This window comes from Ceratocystis lukuohia (genome assembly GCF_044167205.1).
Source record: "Ceratocystis lukuohia strain C4212 chromosome Unknown Supercontig5_pilon, whole genome shotgun sequence".
NCBI classification, from domain to species: Eukaryota; Fungi; Ascomycota; class Sordariomycetes; order Microascales; family Ceratocystidaceae; genus Ceratocystis; species Ceratocystis lukuohia.
The window spans coordinates 1,610,746-1,630,616 of record NW_027263524.1 but is presented as its reverse complement, the minus strand read 5'-3'; the positions used below and the strand labels follow the sequence as shown (position 1 = coordinate 1,630,616).

The following is a 19,871-nucleotide window of genomic DNA, read 5'->3' as shown; positions in this document are numbered from 1 at the left end:
GTTACCATTGATTCATATACGAAAGGCTAGAATCGCGATGAAATTTATAGTATGAAGTGTAACTAGACCACTGTGTAAAATGTAGCTACAAATCCTAAAAACAGCTAATGAGGTTGAGTTTGCAAGGCAGGTTTGAGCAAAGGATGGATAGTTGGGTATACTAATACTAGTATGTTATCTATTATTCCTACAAGTCCCATGCTATAACCTCAATGCTAACTAAATGTGGATTTCTAGAAGCCTGTACGCGTGCCTCTATGTGCTCTGTGGTCTATTGCTTCGTAGGCTGTTGTCATGTAGAAGTAGTAATGGCTTCACATACTCGACCAAGTTTTCATCAACAATCTATTCAGGAATGTATATAAGACCTTTCCTCCCGCCATGATAATCAGTCTTTTTACTACTTCTTCACATCTACATCAGTACTCCAACTCCACACAATCACCTTAACCTACCATCCTTTCAAACTTCATTTCTACTTTATACTTCTTTCTGATCTTCTTGTCTTCACAAGTCTCAACTTATTTGCACCAATAACCAAACTATCAAAATGCAACCCTGGACTGTTACCTTCCTCCTCGCTCTTGCTGGCACTGCTATTGCAATGCCTGCTGTTGAGTCTGCTGTTGATGTGGCTGATACCCATGGTAGCATTGTTGCTAGAGACTTTACAGACTGCTGCACTTGGGGCAAAGCCTGTTATTGCAAAGACCAATTTAAGAACACACGTGCTATGGATATGGATCCTTATTGCAAGGACGCGCCCAAATGCAAGCGGTCAAGTTTGCCCCCGAATGTTAGAGGAGCTTCTTCTTCGTCTTAGCCATGAGGCCGATTTCTCTCATTACATCGTTCGTGTTGCCCTACATATGCACACAGGTTTTCTAGTGTTCAAAATCCATAAAGCAGGCTCTGCATTATGCTTTCTAGGTTCTTAGTTTCTCTTCGTTTTCTTTGCGATTTTGATAAAATAAACAGTATTTGGTCACAACTGAGATTCTCTTGTAGTTGGTCAAGCCCATTACACCCCGTGCTTCAATAGTTGAATGTTTACAATAGTTATCCAATTTAGTAATATCACTACATCAAAGGACATGTTGTGCAACTAATCCAACTTTCTCTTTAGTTTTGTTTTAATCATAGCTTGTCACGGTAAGGTCGCTGAATCGTTCGTGTTCTCCAATGATGGACAGGGGCTGGCATCAGGGTCAGATGACAGGACCATCAAGATCTGCGATGCGATTTCTGGTGCGTGTCTGCAGACTCTTGAGGGCCATAGTAACACGGTGGCACTCGTGTTGCTCTCAAATAATGGACAGCGATTGGCGTCAAGGCCATCATATAGCCAGACTTCTTTGCTTGACTCTAGATTCTACACATACGATCTCGGCGATCATAAGAACTGGATTATGGAGTATGGACAAAAGATGATTTGGATGCCACCATCGTGCCATTCTTGGGAATATGCAATAGCTCAGGCATGGTTTGGGCTCGGTTCTTCCTCTGGCCGTATCATAATAATTGTGCTCAGGTCTAGTGACCCGCTTGGACGACCTGAATCAGTAGTGAATGATCCTTAGGATAGACTATGACGGCATCGCATTATGGATTATGCTTTATACACTTGAAGGCTAGTTTTTAAAATCGTACTTATTTGCATGGTAAGGGATTAACTAAAAATATTGACCCTCAAGTCAGATCATAGCACAAAAATAAAGCTCCAAAACTACTTCATTAATTGAAACTAATCACATTTGTCTTCCCCATATATCTCAACACCAACGTAGCATGTTCTTAAGTTATGACCAGCCAGCTTTACCACAAGTCCCACGCCACCTTGTCATCGTAAGCCCCGACCTTCCCTAGCCATCACTCCTGGATAATTCCGACATCAACTGCCCATCAGCGCCTTGTCATCCTGGTCAATCTCACTCTCTCCCTCATCTATATCCAGATTCTCTCTATTCCGTAACCTGGTCGATTTTTGCTCTACAGCGCTTTCGAAGAGTGTCATTTTTCTGCCGTAAGATCTGAACCTCAGTCTCCACCAGGGCGTTCTGTCACATAATTGCCTTCCTTTTGAAAGTGACTGAAGCGCCTCAAGAATTGATGCCGGTGACCTGCTATGACATCTTCTAGCTCGCCTTGCAAGGTATTTAGATTGAGAAATAGCTTCTAGCACATCAAGCTTCGATATCGGACTTTCTACATTCAATAAGACAAGCCCATCCCCTCGGAAGCTTCCCTCAACATTACTCCCGGTTGTCTTGGTCGTGTGGGGTCTTGGACCGGCAACTGATGACTCTGGATCTCCTAAACGAACTAGAAAAGGAGGTCAGAGTAGAAGGGGAATCAAGTATTGCATTGGCAAGGGTGGGTGCTAAGCCTTTGTTGCAGAGAAAAAGAATGCAGCATATGGGGGAAAGAACCGGAGGCCTTACAGCAAAGCAAGTATTGAGTGCAAAGAGATAACGTGCGATGCACTTTTATTAAGCTTCCGAATCAAGTTCGCAATAGAAACACCGTAATCCGTCTGATAATTTAAAATTAATCACTATACTATTTTATGTTGACCTCGAATGCCTCTTGACAGGTCCTTGCACTATATCTGATGTCTTTGGGGTCCTTGCAGTCCAAAAGGTCGATGGTATCGTGACCTGTACGGGAGGCGTCGGAGTCCGTAGCTGCACTAAGTCAGGGTTACCAGGATTGTTGACCCTGATCCAGTTCGCCCATGTGTTAGGGTTAGCATCAGACATAAAGAGGCTTCTTCCAAGGCCTTAGTGATGGATGTATAAATCGGTTAAGATCCGCTCTTTAGACAAGACATAGATAAACATTGAACAACTTCAGTAATCACTTATTTCTTCTCTTCCTCTTTACAGGACATTCAGTACGTCCTCCTGATATCTACTGTTACACATCAAGCTTCGAGACGACAGAAGGATTAAAAATCATAAGAGCAACTCCCTGGAGTCAAAGGTGAAGCTGTGAAGCGTTATGAGTAGGCAAAAACTGTTATTATGCACGAGATGGTCTTACTACAGGAAAGGGTTAGGCAACTTAAAACAAGACAATAAGACAGTTAGAGCGGCACGAGAGGGGAAAAAGGACTAAGATATAGAAAGAAGGGCCGTGAACTATAGGGGAAGCAGAAAGACCAGACATAATGCAAGGACCTGTCAGGAGGCACTAGAGGTCAACAGAGAATAGTATAGTGATTAATTTTAATTGATCAGAGAGATTAAGGTGTTTCTATTGCAAATTTGATTCGGAAGCTTGATAAAAGTGCATCGCATCGCTCACTTAACACGCACGTTAGTATGTCAACTTTACTTTCTGTGCCATGCATTGACTTTATGTGCAGACTATTGTGGCCTCATAGCCGCCCGATATATGTAGAATAGATCTTGAATGTTGAATCAGTTGATTTATTAAAAGTATTACTTCTACACTACGTCCTTGGACTACAACCCCTTTGATAATGCTCATGAGGATCAATGATAGGGTGTCAATCCTATCATGGATCTTCTTCAGCCACAAGAGGTATGAATAAGTGGGACAGGGGTGTGACGCCACTTAACCTGGATAGTGCGCCACGCAACAGGGGCATGTATGGGACGCCACAAGGGCATGTATAGTGCGCCACGCAACACTAGTACCATCGTACCATCCAAGGTAGTAATGCATTGGATACTAGTATTGGCCTCATGGAGTTGGTGTCTTAGTTATTCCAAGTCAGCACATGTGAAAAGATGGGAGATGGTGAGGTGTAGTGATGCGAAGCCCTAGCTACGCTGTGGCACTGCTACATGACTGGCTCACATCATCAGCTTATATTCAGTCTTAGGAAATTATGTAAATAATTAGACCAAATAGAAATTCTCCATGCAAAATCGCCACACGAGGGAATATATATGCACTATTAAGTAGGGAAACTATAATCGAGGGAACAAAGAATATGAAAAGACGAGTATGTAGTTCGACGCTTGACCCTCCGTCTAAAGGCAAGAGGCTGATTGTGTATTAGGCCGAGCGTTGTTGTTGTTGCATACGTAACTGGCTCTATCAAAAAAAATGGAGCCTCATATTATCTCTACTTGCACTTCACGGTTTGCTCTCTGATATCTCCTCTTCGCCCCTCGATTGAAGGGGCCGGAATTCCGTATATTCCGGCTCTAAACAGCTATCGCAGCCTAGATCGGAGTTTAGGAGGTGGCCGAGCCGGGCGAGGACATAATGGGCAGTTCGTTACCCCATATTTTGATAACCTTGTAGTTATCTGTTTCTCCTTTTTTAGATGAAGAAAAAAGAAAAACAATGGTGTCTAACAGGATCAATAGCATTGCCGTATGCTAGATAGATACACACTAACCTTAATTCCGGCGCTCGCTGTTGAGACGAGGCGGGCTTAGCTAACCACTGCTAAATACGACCCTTACAATATCCGAAAAACCCGAGCTTGAGCTTGAGCTTGAGCTTGAGCTCGAGCACAGTAACATCAACATCCACGACGCCCACTGAAACCGAGCGATGCCAAGCTTGCCCTCAAAACCAGAACAGAGATCTACCAGGGGAAAAGGATGCAAGTTCTCTCCAATAGACTTACTGCTGTGCTGCCTAGTGCCTAGTGGCAGTCGTAGAAGAAGAAGTGAGTCTAAGGGACAAAAGGATAGCCGTGGGCATAGGCTCACTAGTGTTAGGGTTGGCATTCTGTCAACTACCTAATGGAGGAGGTGTTAGACCCTGAAGATACTCTTCTAAGCTTATATGGGGGGAGAGGGAGGGGCTACACAATAACAGCAATTTCAAGCTTGAGCTACAGCCTTCTCCTTTCTAACCAAGTATGTTGAGTGCCTGGGAATCTAAGCTCATGCTATAGATGATGGGGGATAATGGATTCCCTGTCAGGGGACAGCCACTCCTTTCAATGTAAAATATTCTCAGCTCAGCCAAGCCCTAAATGTCGTTTCAAAAGCTTTAAATAGAACTGAAATTTATCTAATCTTCTCTTTCACATCGGGCTATCCAGTGGCTATTTTTGTAGTGCGTTTTACATGTGCTACACAGGTCCTGCTAACACATCTCAATATTGCCTTCGGCCTGAGTTTTGAAGGCGGGAGGAGTTAGTGGGATCTATTGTTGGCATGGTAGTTGGAACTTGAGGGGAGCAGAAAGGCTCGTCTATAGGTTATTGCCATAGGAGTTTTTTTTCTTTCCCAGTCGTCTGTATTTTACACCCTCCGCCTCAATTCCATTCAGTAGTTTTGTAGATCCAAAGTCTTGTAGGAGAGAGAGTGTGTAATCCAGTGCCACTTTTTCTGACAATAGGCACTATGATAGTATGGTGGGTAGTATCGCTTTGCATTGGAATAGAAACCCGAGGTAGAGGTCATCAAGAGTGTAAGATCGGACTCTTGGCTGAATGGACTTTTGTCAACCTTTAATACGATATGATCTCTACCAAAGGAAGGCACTGTATTGAAATGTACATGAGTTTTAAGCTTTGGTAGTTAAGGGGAAAAACATCTCATGTTGATATAGGGGGGGCATCATAGCGGAGCCCTGGGTTGCTAGCAGAGATAAGTCCGATACGACTATATCGCTTTGTCAAAGCTGATCGAGTATTCAAAAACATTAAAAGGCAGCCAGTTTCCCGTCTTTAGAGCAACAATCAGACTTCCCTCTCCATACTCATCTTCATCTTCTCATTCTCATTCTCATTTTCATTCACATTCTTTGACAGAGTACATTCATTTTCTCATCTTCATCTTTTATCATCTTTCCCCTTCTTGCATACAGATATCATTCTTTTCTGACTATTCAGTCACCTTTTCCTTTCTCATCTCTAAGCCTCCCCTCCACCCGGGTTTGTACATACCTGCCGCATACCTGCCTGATACTGGTTATCAGGTGATACCTATTCCCCCCCCCCCCCCCCCCCCGACTTTTCTTCATCTATACATACTTCAACTTTGTATTTAACCAACTTTATACTTCAACCGCAACTATGAAGTACAACGCCATCGCTACTCTTGCTGCCATCAGCGCGCCTGCCATGGTCAGCGCTGCATCGGGAACCCTGAAGGTTCTCACTGTCAACGTTGGCGGTGACGGCAACGGTGTTACGGGTGACAAGACTATCAATGCTCAGACCATTGGCACCCGCATTTCTGAAAACAAATATGACGTTGTCAACATTCAGTCGGTAAGTTTCTCAGCGCCACACGATACGGACTTCCCAAATAGCAAGCACTAACTCAGACTCACTAGGACTTGACCCACCATGACTCTATTTATCAGACTGACGACCATGCCCACCGCACTACCGCTTCCAGCGATGGTCTCAACACTATGTCCAGCTTGCCTTTCACTGATTTCCGTCGTGTCAAGTGGAACAAGTGCTCCAATGCGGAGGGTGGCGACTGCGATACGCCCAAGGGTTTTACCTTCATGCGTACTCGTCTTGCTGACGGTGTTTACATCGACATGTACAACCTTCAAACCGACGGTGGCATGCAAGCCGATGACACTGCTGCACGTTCTGACAACATCGTTCAGCTGTCCGAGTACATCAAGACCTGGTCTGGCGGCAACGCTGTTATGGTCTTTGGCGACACCAACTCCCTCTTCAGCCGTACCGGTGATAACATTCGCATCTTGAACGACGACAACGGCATGTCGGATGCTTGGCTCAGCCTGGTGCGCAAGGATGATGCTTCTGCTGATGTCACTTGCGAGAACCCTTCTGGTACCCTGAAGTGCGAGTTGGGAGACAAGGTCTTCTCGCGCGGTTCTTCGGTGCTTACTCTCGATGCCAATGCTTTTGAGTATGTTGGCAAGACCTTTGCCGGAACTGGCAGCGTTCTGACTGACCGCGACCCCGTCCAAGTTAGTCTGACTTGGACGCAGAGCGAGACTCTGCGCCAGTCTGACATCTTTGGTACTTCCTTGGGTCAGTCTTGGTTCAACGATGCTCCTGAAATTGCTACCAAGTCAACCCGTCCCAAGGCTTCTAAAATTGCCTTCTCTGGCAACGAACGTGTCGATAAGGTGTCTGTGACCCTCGATGATGGCACTTCATTTGAGCACGGTGGCGGCGGCGGTGACATCAAGGAAATCACCCTGGCAGCTGATGAATACTGGACTACTATCGATATTTGCCAGGCCACGGGAGAGAGCAACAACCGCATCGTTTATGTCAAGGCAACCACTACCGGCGAGAAATGGGTGGAGGTGGGTAGAACCTCGACGTCCTGCCAGAAGTACAGCGCCCCCAACGGCTTCCAGATCGTTGGATTTGTTGGCCAGGTTGGCGACGAAATTGACCAGCTTGGTGTTGTCTACGGCCTCCGGTAAATCAGACAGACAACATGGCTTTGACAGATAGGTTAATTCCATGCCAGGTTGTAATTGTGGGTGCGCTAGTATCTAGAACATCATGGTACAATTCTGGCTGTCACATGGCATGGGGACGTACATATATACAACTTCAATAAATTCCACATCTATTGATCGGAATATTATCAGAATAGTAGCCCTGAATGTGAATATGTGAATGCCTACTAGAATGTTCTCTATGAGGTGCACGCAAGGATTTTGGAGTAGTGGCAGTGGTGCATTGGTAATGCAAGTCAAGCTTAAGTTTGTTTAGGTCTCCTCTCCCCCACCCTTCAAGCAACACTAAAAGACGCACGTTTATACCCGCACATGTAACTATTTTGCCGCTTTTCTGTCAAATGGCGACAATAAATCGATAGGATTCGTTAGAACGTTTTGACTGGGCGGGTTACTTAGAGGCGAAGAATGCTCTGCTGTTGTGCCTCCTACGAATCGTTGAGAGACTTTCTGGCTTGACCATTTATTATTTTCTTTTTCTCTTTTTTCTAGCAAAAGTTGACTATCTCAAGCGAAGCCCTTTTCTTTCCTTTCCTTTTTTTCTTTTCCATTGCCGATAGTTTGCCATATTACTGAACATAACCTACAGTATGAATTCTTCAAAAAGTCGGAAAGTCACGATGCTCATGTTAATGGACTAGATTCGCCCTCAGCTCAACATACTAAGCTTCAGCCGCAAGCTTTGAGCCAAAAAAGTCGGCTACTTTCCAAGCTACCATACAAAAGAAACTCAGAATAGAGGAAGCAACTAGAGACAGCAAAATCAAGGATGTAAAAGTCGCACTAGGAAATAATGGAAACTCAAACGAGTAAGCAGCCCTGGGGCTAAAAATTGCCTATAACAGCGCGCTCAAGACTTGTTGAAGTCATAGCTATGGCTCTCTGTGTTATCAAACCTCAGCGGTTGGTGGGTAGGATATACCTTACTTCAATAGTGGGCTAAGCCCTAACTCGCAGGGGTAGGGTACTATCCACAATCCGAAGAACTAGGCTGGCTTATTGGCTGGAGGGTGTAAGTGACGATTGAATGAACCATGCTGTTGTTCATACAGTTGGGAGTCCTTTTCTGTCTCGTTTTCGTTACTGGGCCATATTTTCTAACAGAAAGAAAGCAATTTCTACATACTGAGTCAATAGCTGGCAGCCTATGATGCTGCCGATATAGCAGGTATAGGTGTTTCTGGTACCATTCCTACGGTAAGCGTTGTTTTCCGCATCTTCTCCTACCTGTTCCAAGTTACCGGCTCCGTATCTTGTGTCCCTAAAGTTCATTCTACTAAACTACCAATTTTCCTCAACTGGTTATAAATTTATTTACTTGCAACATTTTACTGCGTCCCTACGTTTCTTGCTCTTCTAGCACTTACAAGAGAATGTCTCGCTGTTCAACTCGCCACTACCTCCTTTGCTGCGGCTATCTACGGTGCAATACTCTTAATCGCGGTCTACTAATCACCACAACATTAACCACTTGCTTCGTATCGTAGGGGAGTACAAGAATGACATGCAGCTCCTAGGGAGTAAATGAAATGTTGAGTACATAATGTCAAGAAACCAACCCGATCGTACCGAAAATTGGATTCAAAAGAAAACATTTGCCGTCTAATTCAAAAAGATTGAGTAGAGGTGGCACTGTAGAATGCCTATGTTGGATTAATTACATGTAAATGGATGGGTTGTTTGCTTTCCATTCCCTTTTTTTTCTTAAGGAGCTAGACAAACCTCCATACTGAAATACAGTAAAGGAAAAGAGCGTAAATCTAATAGATGTCATATCCTATGTTCGGTTTCGCCACTGACCATAGAACAACCCTTGTCTCTTATTAGTCGTAAAAATACCGGTTTTGTGTTCAGTAATCGTGGTTCAGGTGCTCTATGTAGAGAGGATCACGAAAAAGACGCCAGTCAGAAAAACAGTAAACCTGAGACTTGAGAGGGTGGAACAATTGTGCTGAGGCCGAAGTGCACTATGCAATAGAAAGAGGCCTAGCGCCCGGCTCTACCGAGCTTTGACTCGTTGACCTTTTGCTCTTTTGTGTGTCAGTCTTTGCTAGTTAGTTGCTCATGTAACTAGAATGAAGTAACACAAGCACTGCTTAAAACTAAAGCGAGATAATACGAAAATCCTAAAGATAGTACTCGGAGGTAATTCTCAATCTGCATACCTTGAAAGGTGAGCTACAAGGCACAGGATTAGCTACCCAGCATCAATTCCTGAGATATATAAGTCACTTAAAACAGGAACAAAGTGAACAATATATCAGAATGCGCGATTAAAGTCTGAGTCTGTCCACGAAAACCAAACAACCATCCCATAACCATTCCCTGTCATACAGCCGATTCCAGACCAAGGCTCCCACCATACAACTGCCTCAGCACGGCACCAACTCAGTCAATGGGAGTATGGTAATAGCCTTGTGGCAATGGATCAGCAGAATATGGAGAAAATCCAAGGCAAATAAAAGACGAAAACATGGCCAACAACACTGGCCACATCACAAAAGAAGGCACCATAGGAGGCAGACGGGGGGAAGGAGGCTACATACAACACTCACGACAATAGGCACAGGGTAGAGACCCGTTTTAATCACATGTAAGACTGGTTTCTGGTGATCCTTAGGCAGTCTTATTAGAGCTAGGTGTCAAGTTACAGATTCCAAAACTGCCTGGCCCTCTTCCTAAGGGGACGGACACTTAGGTCGTCTCTTTGGCTCTATACAACCTGACACAAGCCCTCTAACAGTCTGCCTGTGTCAAGAATCGAGTTTCCCATTATAAAGGGAACCCTCCGACTCTAATTTATGATGCTATCATCCACCTTTCACAAGGGGACACTGGCACTAATGCACAAGGTGGTGCTTTTACGGGAGGAGAACAAGTCACTACAAGTAGCAAATGAGACACTCAGCAAACGCTGGAGAGCCAAAAAAAGAAATACATATAAAACGGGAAAGATAACGTAGTGTAGGGGATGCCCGAAAGATTCTAGCTCAAAAGGATGTTGATCAGATGGTGGCTCAAAGAATGCAACAGAATGGTGGTTAGTCGAAGCGAGGTACTGCCAGCATTCAGCACTGTAGCAATTGTGGAATGTCAGGTCATAAAGCAAGACCCTGTTTAGAAAATGAAGAATAATCTAGCAAACCTACCTGTAGTTATCATATTTGTAAATATATTTGTTATTATATCGTCACGGATGAATGAATGTCATCGGTAGTGGGGACCGTCCGGTTCAGTAGTAAATTACGTGATGTGTTGAAAAGATGGCTCAAGGATTACTAATTCAAACCCACCGTATTAACCGAGCTCATATATTCCCTTTAAGGCTACATATACCCCATGTCACACTAGACGACTGACAGGATTTCCCTTAAGGTTATGATGTGGTAGAAGGGCGAACCACAATCGTGCGGAACCTTTAGCTTGGTTACGCCGACCTGTACATGCGCCCCCTCACTAGGTTTGTTGGGTTACTTGATCAAGATTTTGCTGTGGGCCCCAGCAAGCAGACTGATATGATATAGCAGCAGCAACAAATGGAGACGGACAGTGCAGTGAAAATTATACATTTAATAGCTCTGAATGTTTAAGAGGGGATATCTTCGGAGTCAATGTATGGCCAACTTGATGACGCTTGCTACATTTTGAGGCTTTCCTTTTCATAGGCTCAACTTTCTCAAATCTAGACAGCTCACACTTCGTACTTGTGGCCAGCTGAGTAAGTATGGTGTTTTGAAAGTTAGGCATTTCTATGGCTCTAACTTTTTATTGATTGCTATACCAACTTCTTTGTTGCTTGAATTTACAGAATTTAAAGTGTTTGCTAAACTGTCTACCTCCATGTCCCGCTGATGTATTTGGTGTGGTGTATCTGCTTGCCCCATCTGCTGCATCTGCATCGCTGGTATAGGGTCAAAACCTCGCTCAGGTAAGCTAATAAATTGATTAGGTAACCGAAAAGACCTAGTGAGGGGGCGCACAGAGGAAATGGGGGTCGCCCCTGGTGATGATGGGTGCACAGTAGATATCAATATCACCATGGGCTTTATCAGAGCGACCTATTTAGTGTTGGAGAAATAGAACATTGTTTAAATGATATCTCCACATATTGTGTATTGCAAAAGCTACTCCTGCTGCTTAGATAGGGGCTGCCTAGGTCGAGGGGACAATGCTGAGGCACCTAGAAGGTCTTGGAGTAGGTATCGATGGACTGGTTAGTAATTATGATGCGTTTCTGGGGTAGGAGGCTTATGAATGTATCCGAAAGGTACCACCCTCATACAGGTGGGTGCTATAATTGACATGGCCTAGAGCATTAACTCTAGATCAACATGTAAAGTATAATTTTAGAGGATAAGCATACATATGTGAAGTAATTATGGCTCATCAGATGCCCTGAGTCCAAGAGTGAGTCTTATAAAGTACATGAACTAATATAGATATGACCATGCTGGTTATGTCGTAGGACAGTTCAATATGTAATGTTTTGTCCATCATAGATATGGTGGTAAAATTGGAACTTGGATAATCAGGATATATCACTGTCCCCTACTATCTAATGCTGAGACTTGTGCTCAGTTTATACCTGGTATATGTGAACTTGCTAGCAGCCTAAGTCGTTGTTACTGGAATTTCTAACACTGACCAAGTTTAGCCAAATGTTAGGCTGAGTCTTAGACATAAAGGGCCTTTTCTAAGGTCATGTGTCTAGTCTAGACTCTGTAGTGGTGGATACATAAATCAGTGAAGATCTACTCTTCAATCAAGGATTAGATAGACAAAGAGCAACATCAATAATCACTTAGTCCGTTTTGTTCCTAGTCTGGGAGCATTCAGTGTGGCATCCTAATATCTACTGTTAGAACTCTAATTTGCAAGTAGTATAAGATGATATTAGCTTGGCTGAAGTATGGGGGTGATCCTAGCTATGTCAGTGGCTCTACACAAAGGCATTACAAAACTGTTACTATTGATTCAAATAGGGAAGCCCAGAAACGAGACAAAATGTATAGTATGAAGTTTGAGTAGACCACTGTCTAAAATGTAGCTATTAATCCTGAAAATAGATAGTGAGCTCGGTTTACAACGGAAGTTTGAGTAAAGAACAGACATGTCTACTAGTACGTAATCCATTACTTTCACAAGTGCTGTATCGTAGCCAAAAGCTAGTAACAAGCAAATTTCCGAAAGCCTACACGTAGGCCTCTATGTGCTCTGTGATCCATTGCTCAGCAGAGCTCTTGTGATGTAGAAGTATTAATGGCTTTACATAGTCGACCAAGTTTTCCTCAAGAATCTACTCAGGAATGTATATAAGACCTTTCCTTCCTCCATGATATTCAGTCTTTTTACTACTTCTTCACATCTACATCAGTTCTCCAACTCCACACACTTACCTTTACCTACAGTCCTTTGCAACTTCATTTTCACTTTATTCTTCTCTCTGAACTTCTTGTCTTCTCAAGTCTCAATTTATTTCCACCAATAACCAAACCAACAAAATGCAACCCTGGACTTTCACCTCCCTCCTCGCTCTTGCTGGCACTGCTATTGCACTGCCTTCTGTTGACATGGCCAAGACCGAAGGTAGCCTTGTCGCCAGAGACTATACGGACTGTTGCCGTTTTTACGCATCCTGCTTTTGTTTTGAGACTGTTACCGGTGATCAAATTGCTGTGGACATGCACCATTGTAACAGCGCACCCGATTGCCCCAAGCCGTCCCGCAAATTTTGATCATCCTAGGCTCATCCATGAAGCCCAGCTCTCCGATTACATCCTTCATGTTGTCCCACACATGGTCAGGTTTTCTAGCGTTCGAAATCCATAAAGCGGGCTCCGCATCATGTTTTCTAGGTTCGCAATTTCTCGTCGTTTTGTCTACGATTTTGATAAAATAAATAGTATCTGATCACAAATGAGATTCTCTTGTACTTAGTAAGGCTCATTACACCAAGTGCTTCAATAGTTGAATTTTTACAATAGCCTTCCAATCTACCAATATCACTACATCGAAGGACATGTTGTGTAGCTTGTCCAACCGTGTCTTCAGTTTTGTCTTAGTCTGCGCTTCAGTGATGTAATAATAAGACGGGTAGCGATCCTCTTCAAGCAAATCCCTTTAGTCCAGCCACACTATTCTTCCTAATCATGTTAGGGGTTGCTTGACACGCCCTATGCTGCCACTCATGTCGGATCTGTTTTAGGCCATAGAGCGTTCGTTTAAACTTGATGACTAGTCCTGGGGTAAATCCGACTTTTTTCTTCGGTCTCGGGGAATTGCTCGAAGTAGCTGTGCAGTTCTATTGGTGGGCTCTGTGCTTATTCGACCTGCTCTTTACCTTGGCCTCATCACGCTGATCAGACCACTTGCTAGAATAATGTCCTATAGTGTCACAGTTCCGGCATTCCGTGCGTTGTTTGCCTGTGTTTGACCTAGAGGTCTAGAGGGTGAAAAGGACTAAGATATAGAAAGAAGGACCTTGAAATATAGGGGGAGCATCACAATCAATTGATCAGACAGATATTGATGTGCAGGTAACAGTTGAATCCTCGATGGGTGGTCGCGGAAGGTCACAAGGAGCAAAGGTTCGGCAGTGTAGTATTTGCAGAAAGACTCGATATAATGCAAGAACCTGTCAGGAGGCATTCGAGGTCAACAGAGAATAGTATAGTGATTGACTTTACTTGATCAGATAGATTATGGTGTTTCTATTGGGAATTCAATTTAGAGGGTTGATAAAAGTGCGTCGCCCGCTTATCACATACGTTAGTGGGATAGGAGTCAATTAGAGCGGAAAGCAGGAGTTGCATAGAATGAGGAGACATGAAGGTTTACACCAGAGTTGTCCTTGCAACGTATAGGCCTCTGCGTTTGATGAGTGGTCTACGCGACTAAGAACTTTGGCTTCCTTTCTGAGTTATCTCTCGACCGAGTGATAGAGGCTATGACATTTTGCGTCGACGCACCCCAGTGCCCTGCTGAATAGGCCTAGAATTTCAGATCATCCTAGGCTCATCCATGAGGCCCAGCTCTCCGATTACATCATTGTCCTACACATGCACAGGTTATCTAGTGTTCGACATCCATAAGGTAGGCTCTGCATTATGCTTTCCAGGTTTGCAGTTTATCTTCATTTTCTTTACCATTTTGATTAAATAAACAGTGTTTGATCACAACTGAGATTCTCTTGTACTTAGTAAGACCCATCACACCAAGTGTGTTAATAATTGAATCTTTACAATAGTGTTCCAATTTACCAATATCACTGTATCAAAGAGCATATTGTGCAATTTGTCCAACTTTCTCATCAGTCCCGTTTTAGTCTCAGCTTCAGTGATAAAATAATAAGATAGGGATTCTCTCCAAGCAAATCTCTTTAGTCTAGCCACACTATTCTTCCATGATCATTTTATGGGTTGGTTGACAAGCTCTAGCATCCTCAGCGATCTCAGTGCATATTTTGCAGTCCCTTTCTCTTGCGTCATGTTAGTCGTTCAGTCATGTCAAACTTCCTAGACTATCACTCCTTTACAATCTAACAATTAACTTTAAATAAGCTTTCCGTCAGCAGCCTAAGTAAGGGTCACCAGGATTACTGAGCCTGATCCAGTAAGATTACATCTACACCAGGTCAACTTTTCCTGAACTGCCATTAATAGGTTCACGATCCCTTTTATGCAGGAGGGCATTTCACAGCTGCTCTAAAACAAATTTACAGATGGTGGCCCCACAGGGAAAGAAAGTGGGTGGCGTGGGTGATACAGCATGCTGGACATCAAGTGTTGATTCACATATGGTCATTATGTTGTCTGATAAAAGAGTTACCAATAACCTAGTAGAAGGTCTAGAAAACATTATCGCGATGCCATAAATTACAGGTTGTAACAGGCTAGTGTTGCGTGGCGCGGTATACATGTTAAGTGGCGTCCCATACGTGCCCCACTTATCCGAACCTATTGTGGCTGAACACGTGACAGGATTGACCCCCTATCATGAATTCAGGATCACAAAAGGTGTTGTGACATATGTCTATTTCATTCGAATTGATTGAGGACTAAGTTCTAAATCTCTTCACAACATCGTGCGCCACGTATCTACATAACATGTTTACCCGACGTTATTCCGAGTGGAGCTGGAATCTCCACAACATTCCCCCAGATACGGCGTCATTCGGAATATTCAGCTTGGTCGGAAATTGGACGGATGTTTATGTCTGACCGAAAATTGTTGAACTTTTGGACGCTTAGAGGCTTCGTGAGTCCATCTGCTAGCATCTTGTCGGTTGTAACATATTCCAGTTTTATTTTGCCTTCACGTATCCAGTCCTTGATGGCGTGAAACTGTACGTCGATGTGCTTGGTTCTGGAACTCGCACCTAAGTTCTTCGCAATCTTTAGGGCCGCTTGGTTGTCGCCATATATTAGAGTGTCTTCTCTGATTTTAATGGTTTGGGCGGCTTGTTCTAAGTTGTTTTCGAATTTTAGTGTTTCCAGACACCATTTCACCAGTCTGCGTATCCAGATTCCTTCCTTTGCGCAAGGGGTGAAGCCAACGTATTCCGATTCCGTGGTAGATGTTGCTACACTTCGTTGTTTCTGTGATTTCCATTGGATCGGTCCACCTGCTAGCAAAAATATCATGCCAGATATTGACTTCCTGTCTTTGGAGTTGGCATAGTCGGCGTCTGAGTATCCGACTAGAAAATCGTCCATTCCCCCAAGACGTGACGGGTCAAATTCAATGCCTAGGGAGGCAGTGTCTCTGAGGTATCTTGCCACACGTTTTGCTGCGTCCAGGTGCCTTTCCGCAGGGTCCGAAATGTGTTGTGATAGGTAAGATGTAGCAAACGAAATGTCTGGCCTGGTCATGACACTCGGGTACATGAGTGTGCCAATAAGGGACTGGTAAGCTCCCTTGTCCGCCGCTTTTTCTTCAGGGCGTTTAGGCTCTAATGTTTCCCACGAGCTGATCGGAGCACCGATCGGTCTTGATCGGTTGGCTGCCATGTCAAGTTCTATGGCCATCTTCTCAATGTATTTCGTTTGAGTTAGCCACATCTTCCTTTTCTCCCTGTTCCGGGTGATCTCCATCCCTAGAAATGACCTTAGTTCCCCCATGTCCTTGATTCCGATTGTGCGAGCGATTCCTGCTATAAGGTCATTTATCTTTGATTCACTCGATCCTGCGACCGCGATGTCGTCAACGTATATCAAGATCATGGTTCCCCCATTTGGGTCCACCATTATGCATTCATCTTCTGCACATGGGATTAGTCCAAGTCTAGATAGGCATGCTACTATCTTGTTGCGCCATGCATATGATGCTTGTCTGAGTCCATACAGAGCTTTGTTCAGTTTCCATGCCACCCCTTTCTTCTGCAGCGGTGGGGGTGGGATCAAATACACGACTTCTTCTATTTTGGCTTGCGCGAATGCATTGGTAGCATCCACTTTTCGACATTTCAGATCTAACGCACATACAATGGCGAAGAAAATCCTAGTTGTCGCTGGTTTAGGAGTCGGTGCATATGTCTCATGGAAATCGATGCCTTGTATCTGTCTGAACCCTTGTGCTACCAACCTGGCTTTGAGTTTCTCAGGTTGTCCATCAGTGCTTGGCTTGGTCTTGAAGATGAACTTCGTGTTGACTAGTTTCATGCCTTTCTTGATTGGCACTTCTGTCCATGTGTTGAACCCTTGCAGGGTCTCTATTTCGATGTTAATGGCTTTTCGCCATCCTGATGCATTTGTTGGGTGGTTGATTGCCTCTTCGTAGCTTTCTGGATCGCGTTGGGCCATCCTTGCGATCATGGCTCGGATTCGCTTTGTCATGGGGTTTGACTCGTTGTCGTCTTCTTCTTGGATGTGGAAGTAGGGCCTTTTTAACATTCCCCTGGTGTATAAATCCTGGATTGTCTGGTTTATCCTATTCTGAACCGTTTCAGGAGTTTCCTTGATTGTCGTTTGAAGTTCTTGTCCCTGTTCTGATGCTGGTGCGATTCTCTCGTGGCTTTCGGTGTTCATGTCCGTCTCCATATCAGGTTCATCGCTAGTGTTGTCTTTCTCATGTGGTGTTTCGATTTCGTCACGAATTTCCACAATTTCTTGCTGTATCTCTGGTGTGTCGACTTGACATTGTTCCTTCACAACCTCTTCCTGGTCCATGATTTCCATGTGTTGTTCAGGAATGAGTGTGTTTCTTTCCCCCATTTGAGTATCAGCTTCTATCAGGAACTGTGGTTGGTTACTCGTTTCAGTCGGTTCAAGTAGGGTTCCCCCTGGTGTATCATGGAAAAACTTTAGTGACTCAGTAATGACAGGTTTCCCTTTTTCAATGTCCCAGATTGTGTATCTTCCAAGAACGTTTTCATCAATTGACAGCAATATTCCGTCCTTGCCTCGGGATCTGAATTTGTTCCCTTGTCCAGCTTCGGTTTTCTTGCTGTGGTCTTTGTGAAAGATGACTTTGCAGCCCCATCTGTGGATGTGCATTATGCTTGGGGCTATGCTGTAGAACATCTCGAACGGTGACTTTTTGCCTTTGATGTCTGCTCTATTTGCTAGATATGCTGCATGGACAGCTGCATATGGCCAGAATCTTGTGGGCATAGATGAGTCTACGAGTAATGTGCGGATTGAATCATTTATCGTCCTGATTGCTCGTTCAGCTACTCCATTTTGGCTCGATGTTCCTGGGATCGTGAACTGTGCCTCAGATCCGAACTTGCTCTTCCACTCTAGAGTCAATTTCTTGAGTTCAGGGGCGTTGTCTGTTCTGAAGGCTTTGATGGTTTTACCCATCTTGAGTTCTATTTGTCTCTTCCACTCGTTCAGGATGTTTGCGATTTCTCTCCTGTTCTGAATGGCGATGACCCACTTGTATTTTGATGCATCGTCTACCAATATGATGTAGTATTTGGCCATGTTTAGTCCAATGGGATGGTTGCCTGATACGTCCATGTGGATTAAGTCGAGAGGTTCCTGGGCTGCGAGAGTGTGGGAGTGTCCATTTGTTTTGGTGATCTTCCCTTCGGTGCATGATTGACATTGATATCCCAGTGGCTTCGGGTCGATCTGTATGTAGTTCTTGTCCGCCGATTGGTTTCTCATTTGTCTCATTCTATGTTCGCCTGCATGACCGAATTTCTCATGTGCCTCCTGGTACGTCATGTGGGCTTCCATCTGTTTGTCAATTCCGGTGTATGGCAATGTATAAAGATTGCCAGTTTCATCAAAGTAGGTCCGTCGTGAACCTTTGCTGATGTATGCACCTTCTTCTTCTGCTACGACTTTGATTCCTTGTTTGCAAATTCTTTTGACGGAAAGTAGATTTTGATTTAATCCATCGACAAAGTATACTTCAGTAACTACCGAGAACCCTCCCACATTGATCTTGGCATAACCCAACGTTCTGGTCTCCAGTTGGAGTCCACCCCAATAGACCGGAATCGGATCTATGTTTTTGGGTCTGTGGATTTTTGTTAGATCACCTGTGAGGTTGTCTGTGCTGCCACTGTCTACGATCCAGTAGCTTGGGGTTCTCGTACCTGTTGCTGTCTTTTCTACAATGGATGCATTAGATCGAATAATCTTGTCCGATTGCTTCTTCTTGGTGTGGCATTCATCTTCGGTGTGGCCAAACTTTTTGCACCAGTCGCATTTTGGTCCTTCTCGTCTTCTGTCCCGTCGGGCCTTGGATGCTGATTCGTTTGGCGTGTTACTTGGATTGCCTTTTAACACGCTTTCCAAGTCACAGTCGATCTTTTCCATCACATCTTTCCAGTACCCCGAGGGTTGGTTGACGTGTTTGTTAAACACGTTTGCGATGTGCTTTGGCATCAGCAGCACCCATTGCCTGATGACTAGTCTTGCCAAAAAATTGTCCGACTTCGGTTCAGTCGAGAGGCTCTCCATTCCTTGGTAGTTTGAGATTTTCTTTCTCAAATAGTACCATCTGAATGTTGCTTTGTCACCAGTCTTCCACTCCCTGCCCAGGTCATCATCAAGGTCGGCGAAGATACAGTTGCTGCGGTGGTTGCTGCCTTGATTGTATATTCCTTTGAGCAAGGTCCAACATTCTTTGGCGTTTTCCGCGTCGCAGACGAGTTTCTTGTCATCCTCGGTAAGGCCGGCTCGTATTATTGCCATCGCATTTGCTTCGTCCATGGAGTGTTGTCGCGATGACTTCTCAATCTGCATCGCCTCCTTGAAGTCGGTTTCTTCTAGTCCCTCAAATAGGTGAAGAAGATCGTATCCTCGGAGGTTTCTGATTGTCTGCCGTGACCACTTCTCCCAGTTTATGTTGTCTAGTTTCTGGAGATCCTGGAAGATAAGGTTACCGGATAGGTTGATCGCCTTCTCCGAAATGGATTTTTGTTCATCATTTGCGAGTTTTGCGACCAGCGTCTCGAGGATTTTGGCAATGTTGTCCATTTCAGATGGCTGGGGAGCGGGTTTCTCGTTAGTGCTCAT

General features: G+C 44.3%; 2 protein-coding genes across 2 annotated transcripts; one reads left to right on the top strand and one right to left on the bottom strand.

The window, feature by feature from the left end:
• Window positions 1-6,010: 6,010 nt before the first annotated feature.
• Window positions 6,011-7,359, top strand: HOO65_050401 (uncharacterized protein; the record flags this gene model as incomplete). Its single annotated transcript, XM_071003389.1, has 2 exons — window positions 6,011-6,208; window positions 6,274-7,359. The coding sequence occupies 2 exons, from the start codon at window positions 6,011-6,013 to the stop codon at window positions 7,357-7,359; spliced, it is 1,284 nt and encodes a 427-aa protein (XP_070858460.1).
• An 8,207-nt stretch (window positions 7,360-15,566) lies between these two features.
• On the bottom strand, window positions 15,567-19,871 carry HOO65_050400 (Retrovirus-related Pol polyprotein from transposon TNT 1-94; the record flags this gene model as incomplete). The annotated part of the gene is made up of 1 exon (XM_071000881.1): window positions 15,567-19,871. The coding sequence occupies one exon, from the start codon at window positions 19,869-19,871 to the stop codon at window positions 15,567-15,569; it is 4,305 nt and encodes a 1,434-aa protein (XP_070858459.1).